The sequence below is a fragment of the Drosophila albomicans genome, chromosome X, assembly GCF_009650485.2.
Source record: "Drosophila albomicans strain 15112-1751.03 chromosome X, ASM965048v2, whole genome shotgun sequence".
Taxonomy (NCBI): domain Eukaryota; kingdom Metazoa; phylum Arthropoda; class Insecta; order Diptera; family Drosophilidae; genus Drosophila; species Drosophila albomicans.
In genome coordinates, this window is record NC_047627.2 from 27,455,574 (window position 1) to 27,473,683 (window position 18,110).

The 18,110-nt window shown below is 37.7% G+C and overlaps 1 protein-coding gene across 2 annotated transcripts in view; it reads left to right on the forward strand.

Moving 5' to 3' along the window:
- The first annotated feature begins 130 nt into the window (after positions 1-130).
- LOC117577627 (abnormal cell migration protein 10) overlaps positions 131-18,110 on the forward strand; it is a 28,766-nt gene continuing 10,786 nt past the window's right edge. Inside the window, exon 1 of one of the 2 annotated variants that reach the window (XM_034262504.2) lies at positions 131-1,495. In XM_034262504.2, coding sequence (XP_034118395.2) covers positions 1,340-1,495 — 156 coding nt within the window. In that variant the 5' untranslated portion in view covers positions 131-1,339. Of the gene's footprint in view, positions 1,496-4,389; positions 4,522-18,110 lie in introns of those variants that run through there. The other variant, XM_034262496.2, reaches the window with a different exon arrangement.

The window sequence follows — 18,110 nt, forward strand, 5'->3', positions numbered from 1 at the left end:
TTTTTGTGAATTAAATTTTAATCCGATTTCCTAGAAATCGATTTTGATGACGAAAATAAATCGAAACAGTTGCAGCGCTTCTGAGAATATTTCGAAATCTAGCTACGGCCACACTGTTCAACAAACATAAATTCGTGGAAATTACGCACGGGTGTTGTTTTTCCGTAGCTCAATAGTACTATTTGTTTATTTTTTTCGGTTCTCACATAAATGCAGCACATATTGCAATTGCAATTAAATATTAATTAGTGTAAATTGTGTTCAATTTTGATATGCATATGGCAAATGCAATTTATTAGATTTTAAGATGGATATCGTCCAGATGCAATCAGCAGCAGCGCAGCGCAGCAGCAGTTACATTGGCAGCAGCAGCAGCAGCAACAACAACAATAAGAATAAGTACAGCGACCAAAAAGGCTGACTGACTGACTGACTACACCCAAAAAGAAAAGAATTGATGAAAAAAGTAAAAGAAGTAAAGAGGAAACAATTGCAGGCGCGACAGGAAAAATGAAGTAAAAGCTACGGCACTTCCAGTTGCAGTTGTATTGGAGTACATATTAAGCAACACACACATATTGAAAACCTACATACATACATACAAAGCAAACGTAGAAACGCAGCACACACAAACAAAAGACATTTGCATGCATGTGTGTGTGGGTGTAGCAGCAGCAGCACAAGCAGCGCAGCAGCAACAGCAGCAGCCCATAGCTCCAGCCGCTAAAGTTCGTGTTCGGCAGTCGTCGTTCGTCGTCTGGTCGTTCGTTAGTTCGTTTGTTTCGCACGCTCGCATTGAATCGTCGTCGCTGTCGTGTGTCGTCGTCGTCGTCGTCGCCGCTGTTGTTGTTGTCGTTCTTGTTGGAGTAACAGCAGCATTCGCCTACGCAGCGCGCAGGCTAAAGGAAGCGGGTTTATAAGACATGCATGGGCATGCACAAAAAAAAAGTACGTCGACAACGAGAGACGTCAAAACACGAAATGCGAGAAATGCAAATTTAACACAAATTGAAAGAAATACTACAAAAGTGCAACGCGACATCACAATTCTCTCCCCCCACTCCATTTGAAATTCAAAACGCAGTCGCAAAATTTATGCCAAAAACTTTTTGTATTGTTTTATTTTTTTTTGTGTTGTCTACAACGCAACTGATCAAAAGTGTGCGAGCGGGAGAGGCAGCAGGAACAGCACAGCACAGGAAAAGAGAGTGACAGAGAAAGAGAGCAAGGAGAGAGCGAAGAGAGAGCAGCGAATCAGATCACGTCCATTTTAGCTACAGAGTTGCAGTTCCTTTGTTGTTGGATTTCGTTATAATACCTCCCAATTGCTCCTCGTAATATGGATTGTGGTGCTCTTGCCGCGCAGCAGCAGCAACAACAACAACTATTACAACAACATCAGCAGCTACTACAACAGCAGCAGCAACTCCAGCACTCCCGACAACAAAAGCAACAACATACGCTCAATTGCCTTGAGGAAACAGCAACAACAAATGTAAGTTTGTCTACTCACACACACACACAAGCATTTCTTGGTGTGTGTGTTTTTCTCTTTTACTTCCACTTGGCATTCGCCCCCACACAAACCCAGATGCATGCGTTGCGCTGCCGCTGTCAGCGTCGCTGCTTTTCTTGCAGTTTATTGGTTTTCTTATTAGATATTTTTCATATGAGTAACTTTGACAGCGACGTTGCTGCGCTGCCGCTGCTTGCGCGTGCATTTGTGTTGGTGTGTGTTTGTGTGTCTTGTCTTTGACTGCGTGTGGGCGGGCTGCGGGTCCTGCTGCAATTGGGGGCGTGGCTGGTAGCCATGTGCATAAATAATTTAAGACTTAATGCATATTGAATATTGAGGTTGTTGTTGTTGTTGGTGGTTGCGCGTTGCCAAGTACAAAGTTCATGCCACAAAAAACTGGAAACGCTTGCAACACACACACATTATCTATTTTACTTTATTTCTTTTTTGTTTTATTGCTGTTGTTGTTGTTGTTGTTAACTTGACCAAGTTCGCGAAACGAAAACTAGGCAACCGAATGAGTCAAAGGCTATTTAGCCAAGCGATGATTAATCTGCCAACAGCAGCTGCTCTGCTCTGCTCTGCTACAACTACAACAACAACAACATTAATAATAATAACAGCAAAAACAACTCAAATCAAAGAAATTCACGTAAGAGCAATGCTGTTGTAAATGCACGACTCGCAGCATACCCTGTAACCTTGTAAAGAGCCGAATGTTTTAATAAATTGATTGAATAATTGACATAAAATAGAATTAAATTCAGAATGTGTGATTAAATAATTGACATAAAATAAAATTAAATTGAGAATGTTTTAATAAAATGATGCATAATTAACATTAAACAAAAATGAAGATAACAGAAGTTTGTTTTAGGAAATCAAATTCATTTAAACAAGACAAGTGAATTTATTTTTAAATTATTTATTTTGGTTGTGACACGAATGGTACATTATTAAATTGATATAAAACATATATTGATTTGCACAAAATTAACCAATTTTTTTTTAATTGAGCAAGATATCAAGAATTTAACTACTTCAGCTTAGTTTGTAATAGAAATTTAAAATGCCATTAGGTAGGAAGGTAGGTTAAAATGCCCTTAGTTTCATAAAAATAAAATAATTTAGGTAAATTGTACAATAAATAAGTGGCTGAAATTGATAAATTGAAATACAGTGACGTATAGTTTTTTTTGATTTATGTAAAATTTAAAATTATTCGCAGTTTTACTAGTTAGGTTGAAATATTTAAAAGTGTAAAATTAACTGTCAGCAAATTTATTTGACACTCATTTCACAAGTTCTTTATTCATTTGAATAGTTAATATATATATTAAATTGCTTAGTTATGACTTTCTTTGATCTCTAAAGGGTATCGATAACAATAACAATTGAGAAGTTTCAACGCTTAATTACCGTTTTGTACATGTTACGAATTTTTGCCCATTACTTTCACCGTGCATAAATTCTAAAGCAAAAAAACAAAAACAACAACTCGAAACTACAAAAGGAACGAATGAGAAGAAAAGCGAATGAAGTTCGAACTGAAACAAGAACAGCAACAACAACAACAACAACATGCTAAAGCCGTTGGCGTTGACGTACATGATGGAAGGGCGAAGGCGAAGAAGAACAAAAACAACTTTACGCTGTTGCTTCTTTTGCGTTGCGTTGCGTTCTTTGTTTTTGCCGCAACAGCGGTCTCGGCATGCCTCCGCTCGCCCATCCCCTTTACACCGCCCCTTGGCTCTTTATTTTTCTGTGTTTTGCTGCGCTACGTGACTGCAATAAAATTTAACTGCAATTACGTGTCGCATGTTTGTTGTGTGTTTTGGTTGTGTGTGTGTGTGTTTGTGCCGAAAATGGCCAAAAAGTGTAAAAGCCGAATCGAAATGGTCAAGAGCAATGCTAAAATTGTTGCCATTGCGCTTCAAGGATGATGACAACAACGAGAACAGCTACGCACAGCATGCGACAAATAAAACGGGACACTCTCAACACATTTGCACAACGTCCTGTGTGTGTGTGTGTGAGATTTGCGTGAGTAATTGCCAGTGCTGCCAACTTGACTTGTTCGCTAAATGCAATTGTGCCTATGGGCAGCACTGTCGCCAAGAGGTTACGCCAAGGTGTGCTTGCTTTTATTTTAGCTTTTATGGTATTTCAAATATGTGCAACAAAATTCAGTTTTAGTTATTAATTATTAGCTTGCATTTTAAGCAAGTATTTTATTTAAATTTACATACATAATGTGTGGGCAACTTGGCCCAGTATAGCGGGCATGTGTTTTGCAAGTGCATTGTGACGTCACGTCTCAGCACTCGCAGGCGACATGCGTTATCTTCTCGAAGTTGTGTCGCCATGCCATGCTGTGAGAGCACAACAGAGCGAGAGAGAGAGAGAACGAGAGAGCAATCGAGTCAAATATTAGTGAGCGAGTCGTCGCCGTTGCTCGCATTTATATTCCGACCGATGCGCGCACGAGACACGGACGTCGGCAAAGCGCAGCGCAGCGGTTTAACAAACGAAACGAACGGCAAAAAATTAAAAATCAACTAAAGCAGAAACAAAATATTCAATTCAGTTGTAACTTTATTGTGAAGGCGCGAAGCGCTCGCGGCAAGTGAAGGCAACAAAAGTCAGTTAAAGTTTTTTGTTCAATTATCGCGCACTCGCAAAAGTTTAGCTCAATTCTTTTATTTTGTGCGGTTGCCGTCGCAATTGTTGTTGTTATTGTTGTTTTTATTTTTTTATTGTGGTGTGCGTGTTTCATTAAGTTCCTGCAGCAGCAGCAAAACAACAAAAACTATTAGCTCCAGCTGCTTTTGTTTATACAACAACGGCAAAATACGCCGCAGATGAAGCAATAATTAAAAGTGCCCTTTTTAATTGAAGAGCTGCACAGCAACAACAACAACAGTAACAACCACAACAACGAAGTTGTTGCTTCTTCTTTTACTGCTGCTGGCAATCGAAATCAAATTGACGTTAACATTGACGCGGTAAGAGCATCACACTTATACACACATACATATGAACATTACTAATGCATATACAACCCTGTTGTCGAACTCCCCAGTAAAGGAGTGAATGAGTGAGAGAGCGAGCGAGAGCAAGAGCGTGCTACAGTTGATGGAGACAGGAGAGCTTGTGTCAGTGTGTGTGTGAGTGTGCGTGCGTGTTTGTTTTTGTTTTTTGGCAGTTAATGTTAATGCGTTTCGCTTTTGTCTTTTGCTGCGCTGCGTTGCGTTGCTGTTATTGTGGGGGCGGCTGCACATCGAATTCAGTTTATTTACTTTTATATTCGAAATCAATCATATTGAAACGAACAAGCCAAAGCGGGACAGATAGAAGGATTGTGGTAAGGGGCGCTTTAAGTAGGGAGTAGTGATGAGCTTCTATGGCCAACCATATGCCTTATGCTTTTATTATTGTTTACTTCACTTCATTTTGTGCCTTATCTTCATCACACACACACACACACACAGACAGAGAGAGAGAGAGAGACTCCGTTGTGTGCGTAGTTTCATTCAACTTTTCTGCAAGCCGCAGCTAAATCATGTTATTTTGATGTGGCAACGCCGCCAAGTCTAGTCTCTTGTTTTTGCCGGTCTTTTTTTTGCAAGTCATATGGTCTCAGTTAGTATGTGTGCGTCATCCTTGGCCACCCGTATTCATTATATGCTTGTAACGGGCACCCGCATATCTGTCGCTCGTTCTCTCCTCCTCAATCTATTTTATCTTCTGTTTCAATCACCATCTCTTTTCTCCTCTATTGTTGTTGTTGTTGTTATTAGTGGTGTGGCTGTTTAATTGCTTCTGCACGTTCGTCAAATATTTGTTCAACTCTTTTTAATTACATTGCCCACTACGCACACAAATGCACGCATATGTTCATATGTGTGTGTTATGTGCCATTTTACCCTTTCACACGCACGCGTTTTAGAAGGAAGTCATGTGTTGGTGTGAGTGAGCGAAACGAATTGCCGCTGAGCACAGTGTGACATTTCACAGTGATTTACAATGCATTTGCCTTGAAAGAAATGGACAATCCCAGGATTTTGAACATTTCCAATATTACACTTCCAATTTATAAACTGTTGTGATAAATGCATATGGAAATAAAAGTTATAGTTATATATTCCTTTTTCGTTGTTGTCTGGAAAGTAGGTTGAGTTTTCCATATAAATCGCTGAGACGCATTTAAATTTTGGCGATTTGCGTTTCACATGTATAGTTCTTCGTTTCCTCTCAAACATTTGATTACAGAAATAACAGTTTGCTTCACCAAAGGTCTTGATGTTTAGTCAGCTGAAAGAATGATTGGTCATCTGCCCCTGCATCGCCGAAAATGTTCAGTAAACTTGAAGAACAATACATGCGTACGAAATAATTCATTCGACTGCAATTAATCTGTAAGACTTTTTCTATTTTGGTCGAGATAATGAAAATTTGGGGAAGTTTCACTGTGTTTGCTTTTCCCCCCGTCTTCCCATTTAAAAGTGTGTGTACAGCAAGATTGGAATAAAAGCAATATGTTCTTAAATGAATTTCTTATGACTGAGCTCTCGTTTAAGATCTAAACATTGTAGCCTTGCACTAATCAAATCGAACAATTACCAAACAAAAAACTCCACTTGAAGTTTTAATTCAGCTTGTGTGCTTGTGTGTGTTGTTTACATATATATATTTGTGCTCTTTTCGAGTGATTTTATTGTAATGTAGAAACGATCAAGACTTTTTTCTACGCCTCTTTAATAGCTTGTTGACAAGATACATGCATATGTATGAATGTACATATATACATACAACATATTCACATGTGCTGTACTCACAAATTGTAAGCTCATATGTAGCCTTGCAGTGAACTTAATTGATACTGTATTGCCCTGAACTGTACTGAGCTGAAGAAAAATAAATGATACAAATGAACAGTTTTTGTTTGGATCATATTTTTAGACTTCTAATGCACTGCTCGCTATATTCTTTTGCTGTGCAGATAAAAAGCAAATCATTTTCAACGATTCGATTTGTATTTGATTTATAATTTGTCTCACGTAAGTTTTTTTGTGTACAGTTTTTATTTTTTACGAGGCACTTACCAGTTATAATTAGAGTAGATTTCGTAATCTCAAGCATGAAATTACTGCGGCATCCAGTTCGTCCCCACAAGGCCATGCCTTGGCCCACTGTGCGATGGAGGTTGCCAAAGCAAGAAGTAAAATCGCTCATATTGCAGTCGCAGTCGCAGTCAACGCTGCGCAGCGCAGCAGCAGCACCCATATGACTTTTGCACATGGCCGTCTTGCTGCCTGCCTAGTGTGATTCTTGTTGCTGTTGTAGTTGTTGTTAGTGTGTGCTTTACTTTATATTTTTCACTTCACTTCGCTGACTGAGCAGCAGAAGCAGCAGCAGCGGCAGCGACGCTTGCTGAGCTCGTCTTTTGAATATTTATGCGGCTACTGCGCGCGGACGATGCGACAGCGCGACAAAACTCTGCTGTCGCAGCGCTGTTCATTTTAATTTTGTCGTTGTGTTTTGTTGTTTTTGCGTCTGCCGTGCTTCTGCTGCTGCTGTTATTGTTGTTGTAAATATTTTATTATCGCTTGTTTCCGTTTAGGAACCAAAATGGGGAAAAATGTGTGTCTGTGTTCGCGCACGCACACATGGAAGCATTCACTCTCACACACACACACACACAGTTACACAGGCGGGCATACGCATACATACATATTTAAAATTCTTTTGTCGCCATATTCATTTCGAAATTATGTACTTGGCTTGTTGCTTCACACGACGCTCCGTTGCGCATCGCTTTACTGACCCCCCACCTCCTTCCCCCACACTCTCTTGTCAATTTAGCTATCTGTTCGTCTATCTATCTATATGTTTGACTGTGTGGGCGTGTGTGTGCGTACATGTTCTCCATGCCATTCCATTTAAATTCCGCTCTCTTTTCGTTTCCCTGTCTTTTTTTTTTTAGCTTTTTCTCTGACCCTGTGCATTTCTTGTAATTTCATTTGCGATAGTGGGAGGAAGACAAACCGCAAAAAAAAACGACTGCAATCGAGTTTGCTTGACTGTGAAATACCCGTTAAATATTTATTAAATTTTATACTTGACTATTTGTAAAGTTTGTTTTTCAATTGGTTTCTGCTGTTGAAGCTATTTACGGTTAAGCCATCAAACAGATATGCCCTTCTGCCCTACGCATTACCGGGTACAACTGTCTTGTACTTTGGTCGTTTACATGCGTGCGTATCTTCCCCACTCTCACTCTCTCTCTCTCTCTCTGTCTCTTTCAGTCGCTCACTTGCTGTGTCGCCCTATTCCGCCTACTCCTTGCTATCTTTCTTTCAGTCTGCTGTCGCTTTGCATTACAAAATTAGCGCAATATTTTGTATTTGTCTTGTATTTTTAGCTGTGGTTTTTTGTAAATTATATTTAAACACGATCTCTGTGTGTGTTGTTGTTGTTGTTGTAGTCGGATCACATCGGATCGGATCAGATCGGATCGGAATGACGCGACACGAAGCAGCACTATGTGTTACCAATGTGGGCGTGCAGTGACCCAATTTCTCTAATAGATTGCATTTTGCTACAGAGCCAACTCACACATACACACACACACATGCATGCACATACGCATGCATACGCACACACACAAGCAAACAGCGAGACTTGCATTTGGTTGTCTCGTTGCATTTCGGTATTATTTAGCGCATTGAACTCGCTGCCTGCTGCTCTGCCCGGTTTAGCTCGGTCTGCGACTGCGGCAGCCTCTTGTTTGTCTCCTCACTCACTAGCACTCTGTCTCTGTCTCTGTCTGGTCTGGCTGTTTAATCTCTGCCGACCATTGGAAACATTTTGCGCTTTGCCATTTCCTGCCTGCCAAATGTTACATAAACAACAACAACCAAAATAAGAAAAGAAAAAAAAAAAAAAACAACACAAATTTGTCGCAGTATGCACACACATACACACACACACACTAGTGCATTCAAATAAATTCGTGCACTGCACGTGAGTGCTGCCAATGCTTGAGAAGAAAAAAGCTGTTTTCAGCGGAAGAAAGAAGAATGTATAAAATACGAATATTTTTTTAATGACAAACGAGAAATGAAGCCAACATACTAACAATAATAAATTTGTAGAAATGTATTAAACACATTTTGCATGGATACATTAATCGATTATTGAAAAAGGCCAGCTAGATTTGGCGGTAAAAAGCGCAATTGACAACACTGCAGCCGCTGTTGCTGTCGCTGTCGTTGTTTGAGCAGCCTGTGTTCCTGTGTCCCATTTCGTTCCGTTCCCATTCTCATTCGTTTGTCGCCGTCGCAGTCGAGTTCCCAGGCCGCCTTTAGCTAATTAAGTGCAGCACTTGACTTCGTCTAAAGCCAGCAATAAACCATCAACAAATTGAGCACACTACTCACACACACACACACACACACACACACACACACTCGCAGAGTAAAATGATTATATAGTTGTATTGTGTATAGCATGTTTAATTTATATGGTCTTTTAGCACATTTTTGTGTTCCGCATTCCACGCCTAATTAGTTTATGCTCGCGTTTATACTATGCGCCTTCAAAAAAAAAAATGCTCATCTCGATTTTATATCGGATCAAATCTTACACATAAATTGCCAAGTCTGTATAAAACTCATAAATCTCAAGTGTCCGCTTCTATGGCAAAAACTAATCTATTGCACAATTGAATTTCCGATTTTAAGGTATTTGGAATAAAGTAAAAATAACTATTTTCTTAGAAAAATGCAAATGAAAGAAATTTCTGTTTTTAAGATGCTATTAAGTATTTTATATGCAGCAATACTTTATAGCAAAGATTGTTCTTATATCGTATCGTATTTGAATTCTTATTGATCACCTAATGGATCACTAATATTAATACTGAAATAATGAAAGAACACGAAACTTACCAATAGCCATTATTCCAAGAATTATACTGGAAATCGAGGAGTAGAATGAGAAACGGAAATGAGAAAATGACCAACTGGAATCTTTTGATGAGGTTAGAAAAACTTTCCAAGTAAAAAGTTTATGGAAACTCGCAAATGTTTTTTTTTGCCAATTTGATAGCAAAAGCAAAATGTTTATATTTTTGCATTCTTTCAACAAAAGTTGGAAGGAAAACAGATCGGTAAAAAGTATATTTACGATTACTCGCATTATCGCCACACAACGACACACCGACACACAGACACATGTGTTTTGGTCTAATTCTGCTGGTGGCCTATAAAGGAATTGTTAATGTTAGTTTGTCGCAGCTGGAACTGCTGACTCAGTAGCTCGTTTCACTTGCCTCTAATTTCCACTCTCCCCAGAGACAATCGTGCCATGCAAAACACAAACAAAAAAAAAAAGAAAAAAAAATTTCATTTATTTCTGTGTTTATTTCTTTCCCCCTGTTACGCTCGTGCGATGTGTGTGCAACGTATAATAAACGGCGACTTGTAATTTGATTGAGCTGCAATAAAAATTTGTCAGCCTAGCAATAAACGAGGGGGGTGTGTGATGGGGGAATGGGAAGAAGAAGTGAGTGATTTTCCTATTGGAGCATGTAATCGCATATGTGTGTAGGCTTTCATTTTCATTTTCATTTGGATTTTTATGATTTATAATGCAGTGACTCCGAAATGTTGTTTCTAACAAATGCAGGGAAATCAACAAGTGATTGATGACGCCCAGCAGAACCCAACCAAGCAACCAAGCAACCAATGATCATCTCAGAGACAGTGCGTAAGACTTGTAGTTGTATGTAGGTATAATAATTGAAGTGCAGTCGAAGTAACCCCTAAGAAGAGCACGTCATGGTGTCGAATTACACAATAGGCTAGGCATTTGCCGGTCGGCTACTTAAGACTGATTACACTGCGAGAAAATGACGAGTTAGCATTTGCCAAATGGCGCTCATTAATAATGAATGCATGATGAATGACGCCACAAATGAGCAGCCAGCGAATGAGAACTTGCATCATACAAAAAGGTAATCTATCGGGAAAATATAATAGACTAAAAAATTCAGAGAATTTTTAAAGTTGCAATTGATAATTGAATTGAATCTTTAGAAATGTTCAAAAATGAGTACATAAAAAATTTAATTGATAGGAATATTTCATGATAATAAAAAAATGCCACAAGTTGAGCAAACATTCTTAAATCGGGCAATAATCTTGTCGAATAAATGTTATAAATGGAATGAATCTTAATGTTAAGAAATGTTCAAAAACTGGGAATATAACAAATTGAATTGTTACGAAAGTGCGAAAGAAATAAAAAAAAAAAAAGTGAATTGTTAGGAGTATTTAATGACAATGAAAAATAAATGAAATATTATTATGCTTAATTCGGGAAACAATCTTGCTAAAAAAAAATGTTATAAGTGATATTAATGCTAGAAATGTTCCAAAATTGGAATATCAAAAATGGAAGTGATAGGATTATTTCAAAATTTAAAAAAACTGAAATATTATGCTTAAGTCGGGGAGCAATCTTGTTGAAGAAATGTTATAACTGAAATTAATCTGAATGTTTAGAAATGTTCCAAAATTTGAATATATAAAATGGAATTGTTAGGAGGGTGTTAAGGAAATCTTATAACTGGAAAGAATTTGAAATTCTAATACAAAAAAATGAATGTTATTAAAAAAAGGCTGAAATATTATTATGCCAGAAAGATGGATTGATAGGAGTATTTAATCATAATAAAAAAAGCTGAAATATTATGCTTAAGTCTGGGAACAACCTTGTTGAAGAAATGTTATAACTGAAATTAATCTTAATGTTTAGAAATGTTCCAAAATTTGAATGTAACATATTGAATTGTTGGGACTATTTAGTGATCAGAAAAATAATTAAAAATATTATTATGCTTAAGTCGGGGAGCAATCTTGTTAAAGAAATGTTATAACTGTATAGAATTTTCATTCTGAAAAAGTTAAAATTATAATATTAAAATTTAAATTGATAGAAATATGAAAATAAAAAAGAATATTATTGTGCTTAATTCGGGAATCAAGTTTGTTGAAGAAATTGAATTTTAACGCTAGAAATGTTTAAAAACGATGATATACAAAATTAAATTGATAGGAGTATTTAATCATAATAAAAAAAGCTGAAATATTACGCTTAAGTCAGGGAAGAATCTTGTTGAAGAAATGTTACACCTTGAATTCGTTATTTGCTCAATTCAAAGAAACAGCTGTGAACTGATTGAAATGATATCGTTGTTGGCTTGTAAGAGGATCCTTTGTGGCCTTCTCAGCTGTACCTCTTTTGAGTGTTCACATTCTTCAAGTGTAGTTCCAACCAGCTGTAACCACACACACTTACACACTCACACACACATGCACATGCACATTTACACACACTCGTTGTCCCTGGCACAACTGAGAATGCATCTGTTTCCGACAATTGCTGACGTTGATGACGTCGCTGCCGATGACGCTTATCTTGATCTCATAATCAGCCAGCGAGTGCGAGCGAGAAAGAGAGAAAAGAGGAGTGTGTGAGAGAGAGAGAGAGATAGAACGTAGGCATTGTAGGGTATCCACTTAAGATGGTAGTGAGTGAGCAACAATAAGCAGGGAACAAACGCGCGTCATTTTACCATTTTTAGTGTTGATTCTTTTTAGGGCTCGGTGTCGGTCTCTGTCTCGACATTGTTTGAGCAAGTGGCAGGTGCAACACGCAGCCGGTGCCCTCTTTTGTGCGTGTGTGTAGATACGTATCCTTAAGATACTTCTTCTTCTTCTTCATCTTCATCTTATGCATTTATGCATTTTAACCCTAAAAAGAAAAAAAATGAAACCTTGCCCCGATTTGCTGTCGTTACTGGACACGCGTCGCTGCTTGCTGCTCGTTGCACGCGTCATCGTGCCACAACAACTACCCCCAACCTCTTGGCCACTGTTTTCTGTCCCTTCTTTTCCCTGTCTCCGCCTCCTTCTCCGTCTTGAATTCGATTCCGTTTCATCGTTTGTTGAAAGCAAAGATTTGCGCTGCAGATTTCTTTCTTTCCAGCTAGCAATTTTTCTTCTTCTTTTCTTCCCTTCTCTTTTTGGTTTTTTGGGTTGGGTTCTTAAAGCGGCGACAGATGTTTTTGCTAAGGGTCGTTCGTCTCGACGACTGTCGCGTGTTGCTTTAATGGGTTTCCTTGTTGTTGTCTCTGTCTCCGTCTATGTTTGTGTTTTGTGTATACGTCTCATTTGGTTTTCTTTTCGAATTGGAGTTGAGTTGGAAGTTTCTGAGTGTGTCCCCTACACAACATTGTTATTCGATTGCGATTTGCCAAAAACAACACAACTGCTAAATTTACATGCCACAACTCCACCCATAAAAGAAAAAAACATAAACTGAAACAGCAGCAGCTGTGTGTCAACGAAATCAAAACGCAAAACAAGTTGACATAGTTTTCTAAACAAGCAAAATTAAAGTCGTATAAAGAGTAAGAATATTGTTGTAGATTGAGTTAATATTTGAAATTGAATAATTATTGTGTTTAGATACATAGATTTTATATTTTATTTATTTATATATATTTTTTTATATTACATATATTTTTTGTTGTATACATTTTATTTTCCATATACAATTAATCAGTTCAAAACATACGAAAAGGGGGAATCACATAAAAGTGTGACCAAATTATAATTAGTTTGTAACGCCATTTTTGCCATTCAAACGGAAGCAAATAGTATTGCGATACATATTAAGTAAATGAAAAGTTTTAGTTCAGTATTTCTTAAATATAATATTACTGAACCCATGCAACATCTTTATTTTTCTTGTCTGCGGTACTGTAGTTAAACATTTTCTTAAACGTTGCACCTTGCGTGACAATAAAAGTGTGACCAAATCAGAATTAGTTTATAGTGCCACTTTTGCCATTCAACTGTCAGCAAATAAGGTTCCCATATATTCAATAAATGTAAAGTTTAGCTTAGTATTAAATATCAAATTATTATATCCATGCAACATCTTTATGTCTTCTCCACTGCACTTCAGTTTGTTGTAGCTGAACATTTTCTTAAACGTTGCATCTTGCGTGACAATATTTCAGTAGCTTCGGCTTTAGCTTTAGTGATTAAACTTTAATCTTTCAACACTTGTCAACTTCAAAGTGAATTCTGCTTGTTGCAAAATACATGTATCTGTCTGCATGTTAATATCTACATTTGTAGAACAGAGCTAAGAATTTGTAATGAAATTCTTTGCTGCAACAAGTTGAAAAAGATTAATAATGGAATGTTGTGCATGATATTTATAAATTTCCAGCTGCCTCTCTGGCGATGCGTGACAAAAAGCGAAGGCAACTCAAGCAAAAGCGGCTTCTCTTGTCAATGGTTTCTCATTTCTTGAGATTGCCTGGCTGACTGACTGACTGACTGGCAACGTTTCTTGAGGGTTTCTTAAGGTTGTTGTGTCGATGTCGATGTCGTTGTCGGTGTCTTCGTTCTTGTTGCTACAAGTGTTGTGGTGATTAGGAAGCAGCAAATGTACTTGGCCTGTTTGACAATTAAGCTGCTTAACGAGGCAGCAACAAGAACTCGTCTCACATCACGCATTTAACTTTAAATTTGAATACTGTCGGTTTTATGGGGCGACAAATTTGCACAACTTAAAAAAAAAAAACAAGTAAAAACAAGTAAGAAAGCTTCAGTCGAGTGTGCTCGACTATAAGGTACCCGCTAACCATTTCGAATAGACAGTGCTGTGTTATTCTGAAAATATACCAAATGAATATACCATAAATATTCTAAAAATATATCATTCAAAATATACCATAGAGTGCAGAATATACCGAATACTATATTTGGTATTTTGATATAGTAATAGATTATAAATATACCATAGACTGTAAAATATACAGAAGGCTATTCAAAATATATCAAAGTGCAAAATATACCAATAAACACTTATTTGGTATATTGATATAGCACTTTATTCAAAATATACCAGATTGTCAGCAAAAAGCAAGTAAAACTCCATTGCAGTAGAAGTTTTTCCCATATAAAACTAGTTCTTAAATAACTTATTAAATTTTTAAGAATCATAAATACTTTAGTTATTATTGTATGTACTAAAAATCTCCACTCTTTTGTCTACCCGATTGCTTTTAAACTTTTTCAATGGGTATAAAGTTTTTAAAGTCGAGACGCGCATAAAGAGCTAAGCTGAGGATTCGGTTTTATAAGGCAGCGCCGCAGTTTGAGCGGTGCCAAATTTAATGTATTAATTTAGTTTCGTTGTTTTTGTATCTTTCTATATTTATTTATTTTTTTTCGTATTTTTGTTGGTTTTTTTGGTCAGGCGGCGGCGCTTTGCACACGCACTTGCCACAGAAAATTTTTGGCGATGTTTTCGTTGGTTTGGTTTGGTTCGTTGGCTTCGTTTGTTATTTTTATTAATTGACTACGGAAGTTGCTGTAAATGTCCACAAACATGAAAATATTTATATGCTTTTTATTATTATTGTGTGTGTGTGTGTGGATGGATAGACAGGCGGAGACAACAATAAATATATTGTATATTTTGTTATACTATGCATAAATATATTACTTTATAGGCAGAGGAAATAGAGACAGACAGACGGACAGACAGACGGACGGACAGGTCCCTTAACAAGCACAATCCCCTGCCCTGGCGCTGTCCACTCTCCGCAGTGGCGCTGTCCACTCCCCATGGTCTAATGCTCTTTTCATGCAGATGACGTCATTTTGGATAAACAACTCAACTTTGCACGCTCGTTAGTCAAGTGTAGTAAAAGTAGTAGCTGTTTGTTGTTGTTGTTGCTGCTAGTTTGCTTGCTTGCTTAGTTAATGACAGCTTTTACTTAGTTGATGATTATTATGTGTATAGACGTCGGTGGAGGTAAGCGAAGAGTGAACTACAACTAAAGTAAAAGTAATTACTGTTCACATTACGATGTGCTGCTGTTGCCACTTGCTGTTGCTTGCTTGCTTGCAACATGCGGCCAATTAGCTAAAAGTAAAAACCACCTGCTCTGCCATACATTCCTTCCCGCCTCCCCCTTTGGAGGTCAGTTGGGTTGGGTGTGCGCTCAAACCATGACAAAACGATGATCTTGAAGCATGCAATAACTAGACAGTTGTTGTTCCGGGTCAGGATTGTGCGGAGGAGGCGGAGGCCTAACCCAGCTAATTATGCTACAAAATGGGGTCACTTGGCAGTTGGTAATTACTGCTTAGATTCCTGCTCAAGCGAACAGCAATTGAGCCATTCAGAGATAGAGAGAGATAGAGAGAGAAAACCCAACTAATGCTCTGAACTCATGCTCCAATTACAGAGCGAGAGGTAAAAGCAAAGAACTTAGCTTGGGTTGTGTGATAAGCGAAGGTCGTCACAACTCGCTCTCAAAACACTTTTGTGACCAATTCATTATCAACTCAACTCGGGGTTTGTTTAACTCTAATTAGTCTGGCATCGAAAATGCGACTTGGCATTGAACGAGATCACGACGAAGGTGAACAACTGGAACGTCGCGACTGCAACCAGACTATAGAATATCTACTTGGAATTGCAATAATAATAACGAACGAACTAACAGAGTGAGAAAGCAACTGTCGATAGTTGATAGTAAACAAAATCAATGCTAAACATTTTTTCAGCTGCATTTCGCAGCAAAGATCTTTGACTTTCTCCGCAGCTGGCAAAGTGCAGTACTAACATCATCATCATCATCATAAACATGATCATTGTTGTTGTTGTTGGCACTTAGCTGCTAGAATCTGAGAGTAAACGAACTGCAGACACGATCCACAAGATCTACACGACTCAGACTATGCAAATAGCAGCTCGTAAACTAACAAGAGATCGCTGTAACAGAGAATTCAACGGCGTGTCAACAGCCTCAATGTGTGTGGCACGCTGTGGGCCAGTTGTACACCCTGTGCATTGTAATAGGGTTAAACGGGTATATATTAGTATATTTTTATACTAAATGCTGCTTACAAAGTTGAACTACAGATTTCTACACTACACAGTGCACCTTCACAGGGTTATAAAGGTATATTTTAGTATTTTCATTATACTGAATGTTGCTTACAAAGTTGAACTACTGATAATAGGGTTAAACGGGTATAAATCAGTATATTTTTATACTGCATGCTGCTTACAATGTTGAAATACAGATTTCTTCACTACACAGTGCACCTTCACAGGGTTATAAAGGTATATTTTAGTATTTGCATTATACTGAATGTTGCTTATAGAGTTTAACCACAGATAATAGGATTAAACGGGTATATATTAGTATATTTTTATACTGAATGCTGCTTACAAAGTTGAACTACAGATTTCTTCACTACACAGTGCATCTTCACAGGGTTATAGAAGTATATTTTAGTATTTGCATTATACTGAATGTTGCTTATAGAGTTGAACCACAGATAATAGGGTTAAACGGGTATAAATCAGTATATTTTTATACTGAATGTTGAACTACAGATTTCTGTACTACACTCTGCACCTTAATAGGGTTAAAAGGGTATGTTTTAGTATTTTGTTTATACTGAATGTTGTTTAGAGAGTTTAACTGCACATAAAATGGGCATAAATCAGTATTTTTGTATACTGAAAGATGCTGAATTACAGATTTCTTCATTACAATTGGTATATTTAATGAGAATAGTATTTTATTTATACTATATGAGTCTGCGACATATTTATATGTACGACATAATTTATTTATTGATTTAATGAATCATAGATTCCTTCATTATTTTTAGTAGATTCATAAGAATAGTATTTTATTTATACCATATATGCGTAATATTTGAATTGACTAATGTATAGAGACTTATGACTAATTTTATTTGCTTTGTACATCTTACTTTTATCTAGACATGAACTGCAACATTCTTATTATCCAACTTGGTAGCTATAGTTGTGATAGATGCAGTTGATGATGTACAAAGGTGACTGTGTCTGTTGTCTTGGTAAATTTTTCATTGGAAAATACTCTTCTAGAATAGAGGGTATCTTAGGGTTGAGTCTCTAAGCCTGGCTTTGTTAATGTTATTCTATTTGTCAATGCAACTCAATTAGAATTGCTGCTAGTTGAAGTTGCCTTTGTTGTTGTTGTTGTTATTTGCTGTTGTTGTAGCAGCTGTCATTGAACTTTGTACAAACGGCAGGCGGCAGAGAGGGGAGGGGAGCGCGCGAACCCATTCGAAATTGAAGTTGGATAATGGCAAAATAGTCAAAGCAAATGCCACTAAAATACACTCACACTCACACACACACTCTCAGTCGCATACTCGCTTAGTTTATAGCACTTGAACCCATAAATCAACGCAGTGGGTATGGAGAAGGGGAATGGGAAGGGGGAGTGGGGGAACAGCCAACTGATCCATTGTGTGGTTGGCGACCTCATCAAGTTGCTCCGTCCGTCCCTCAACTAGCGCCCCACTTATTTCTCTCTCTCTCTCTCTCTCTCTACATACACACACACACACACACGCTGCTTATCCCCATTTTATGTTCCGTTTCATGCGTCCCTGACAGTTATCAGCTGCCTCTGTCGGTGCTTCTTCTTCTT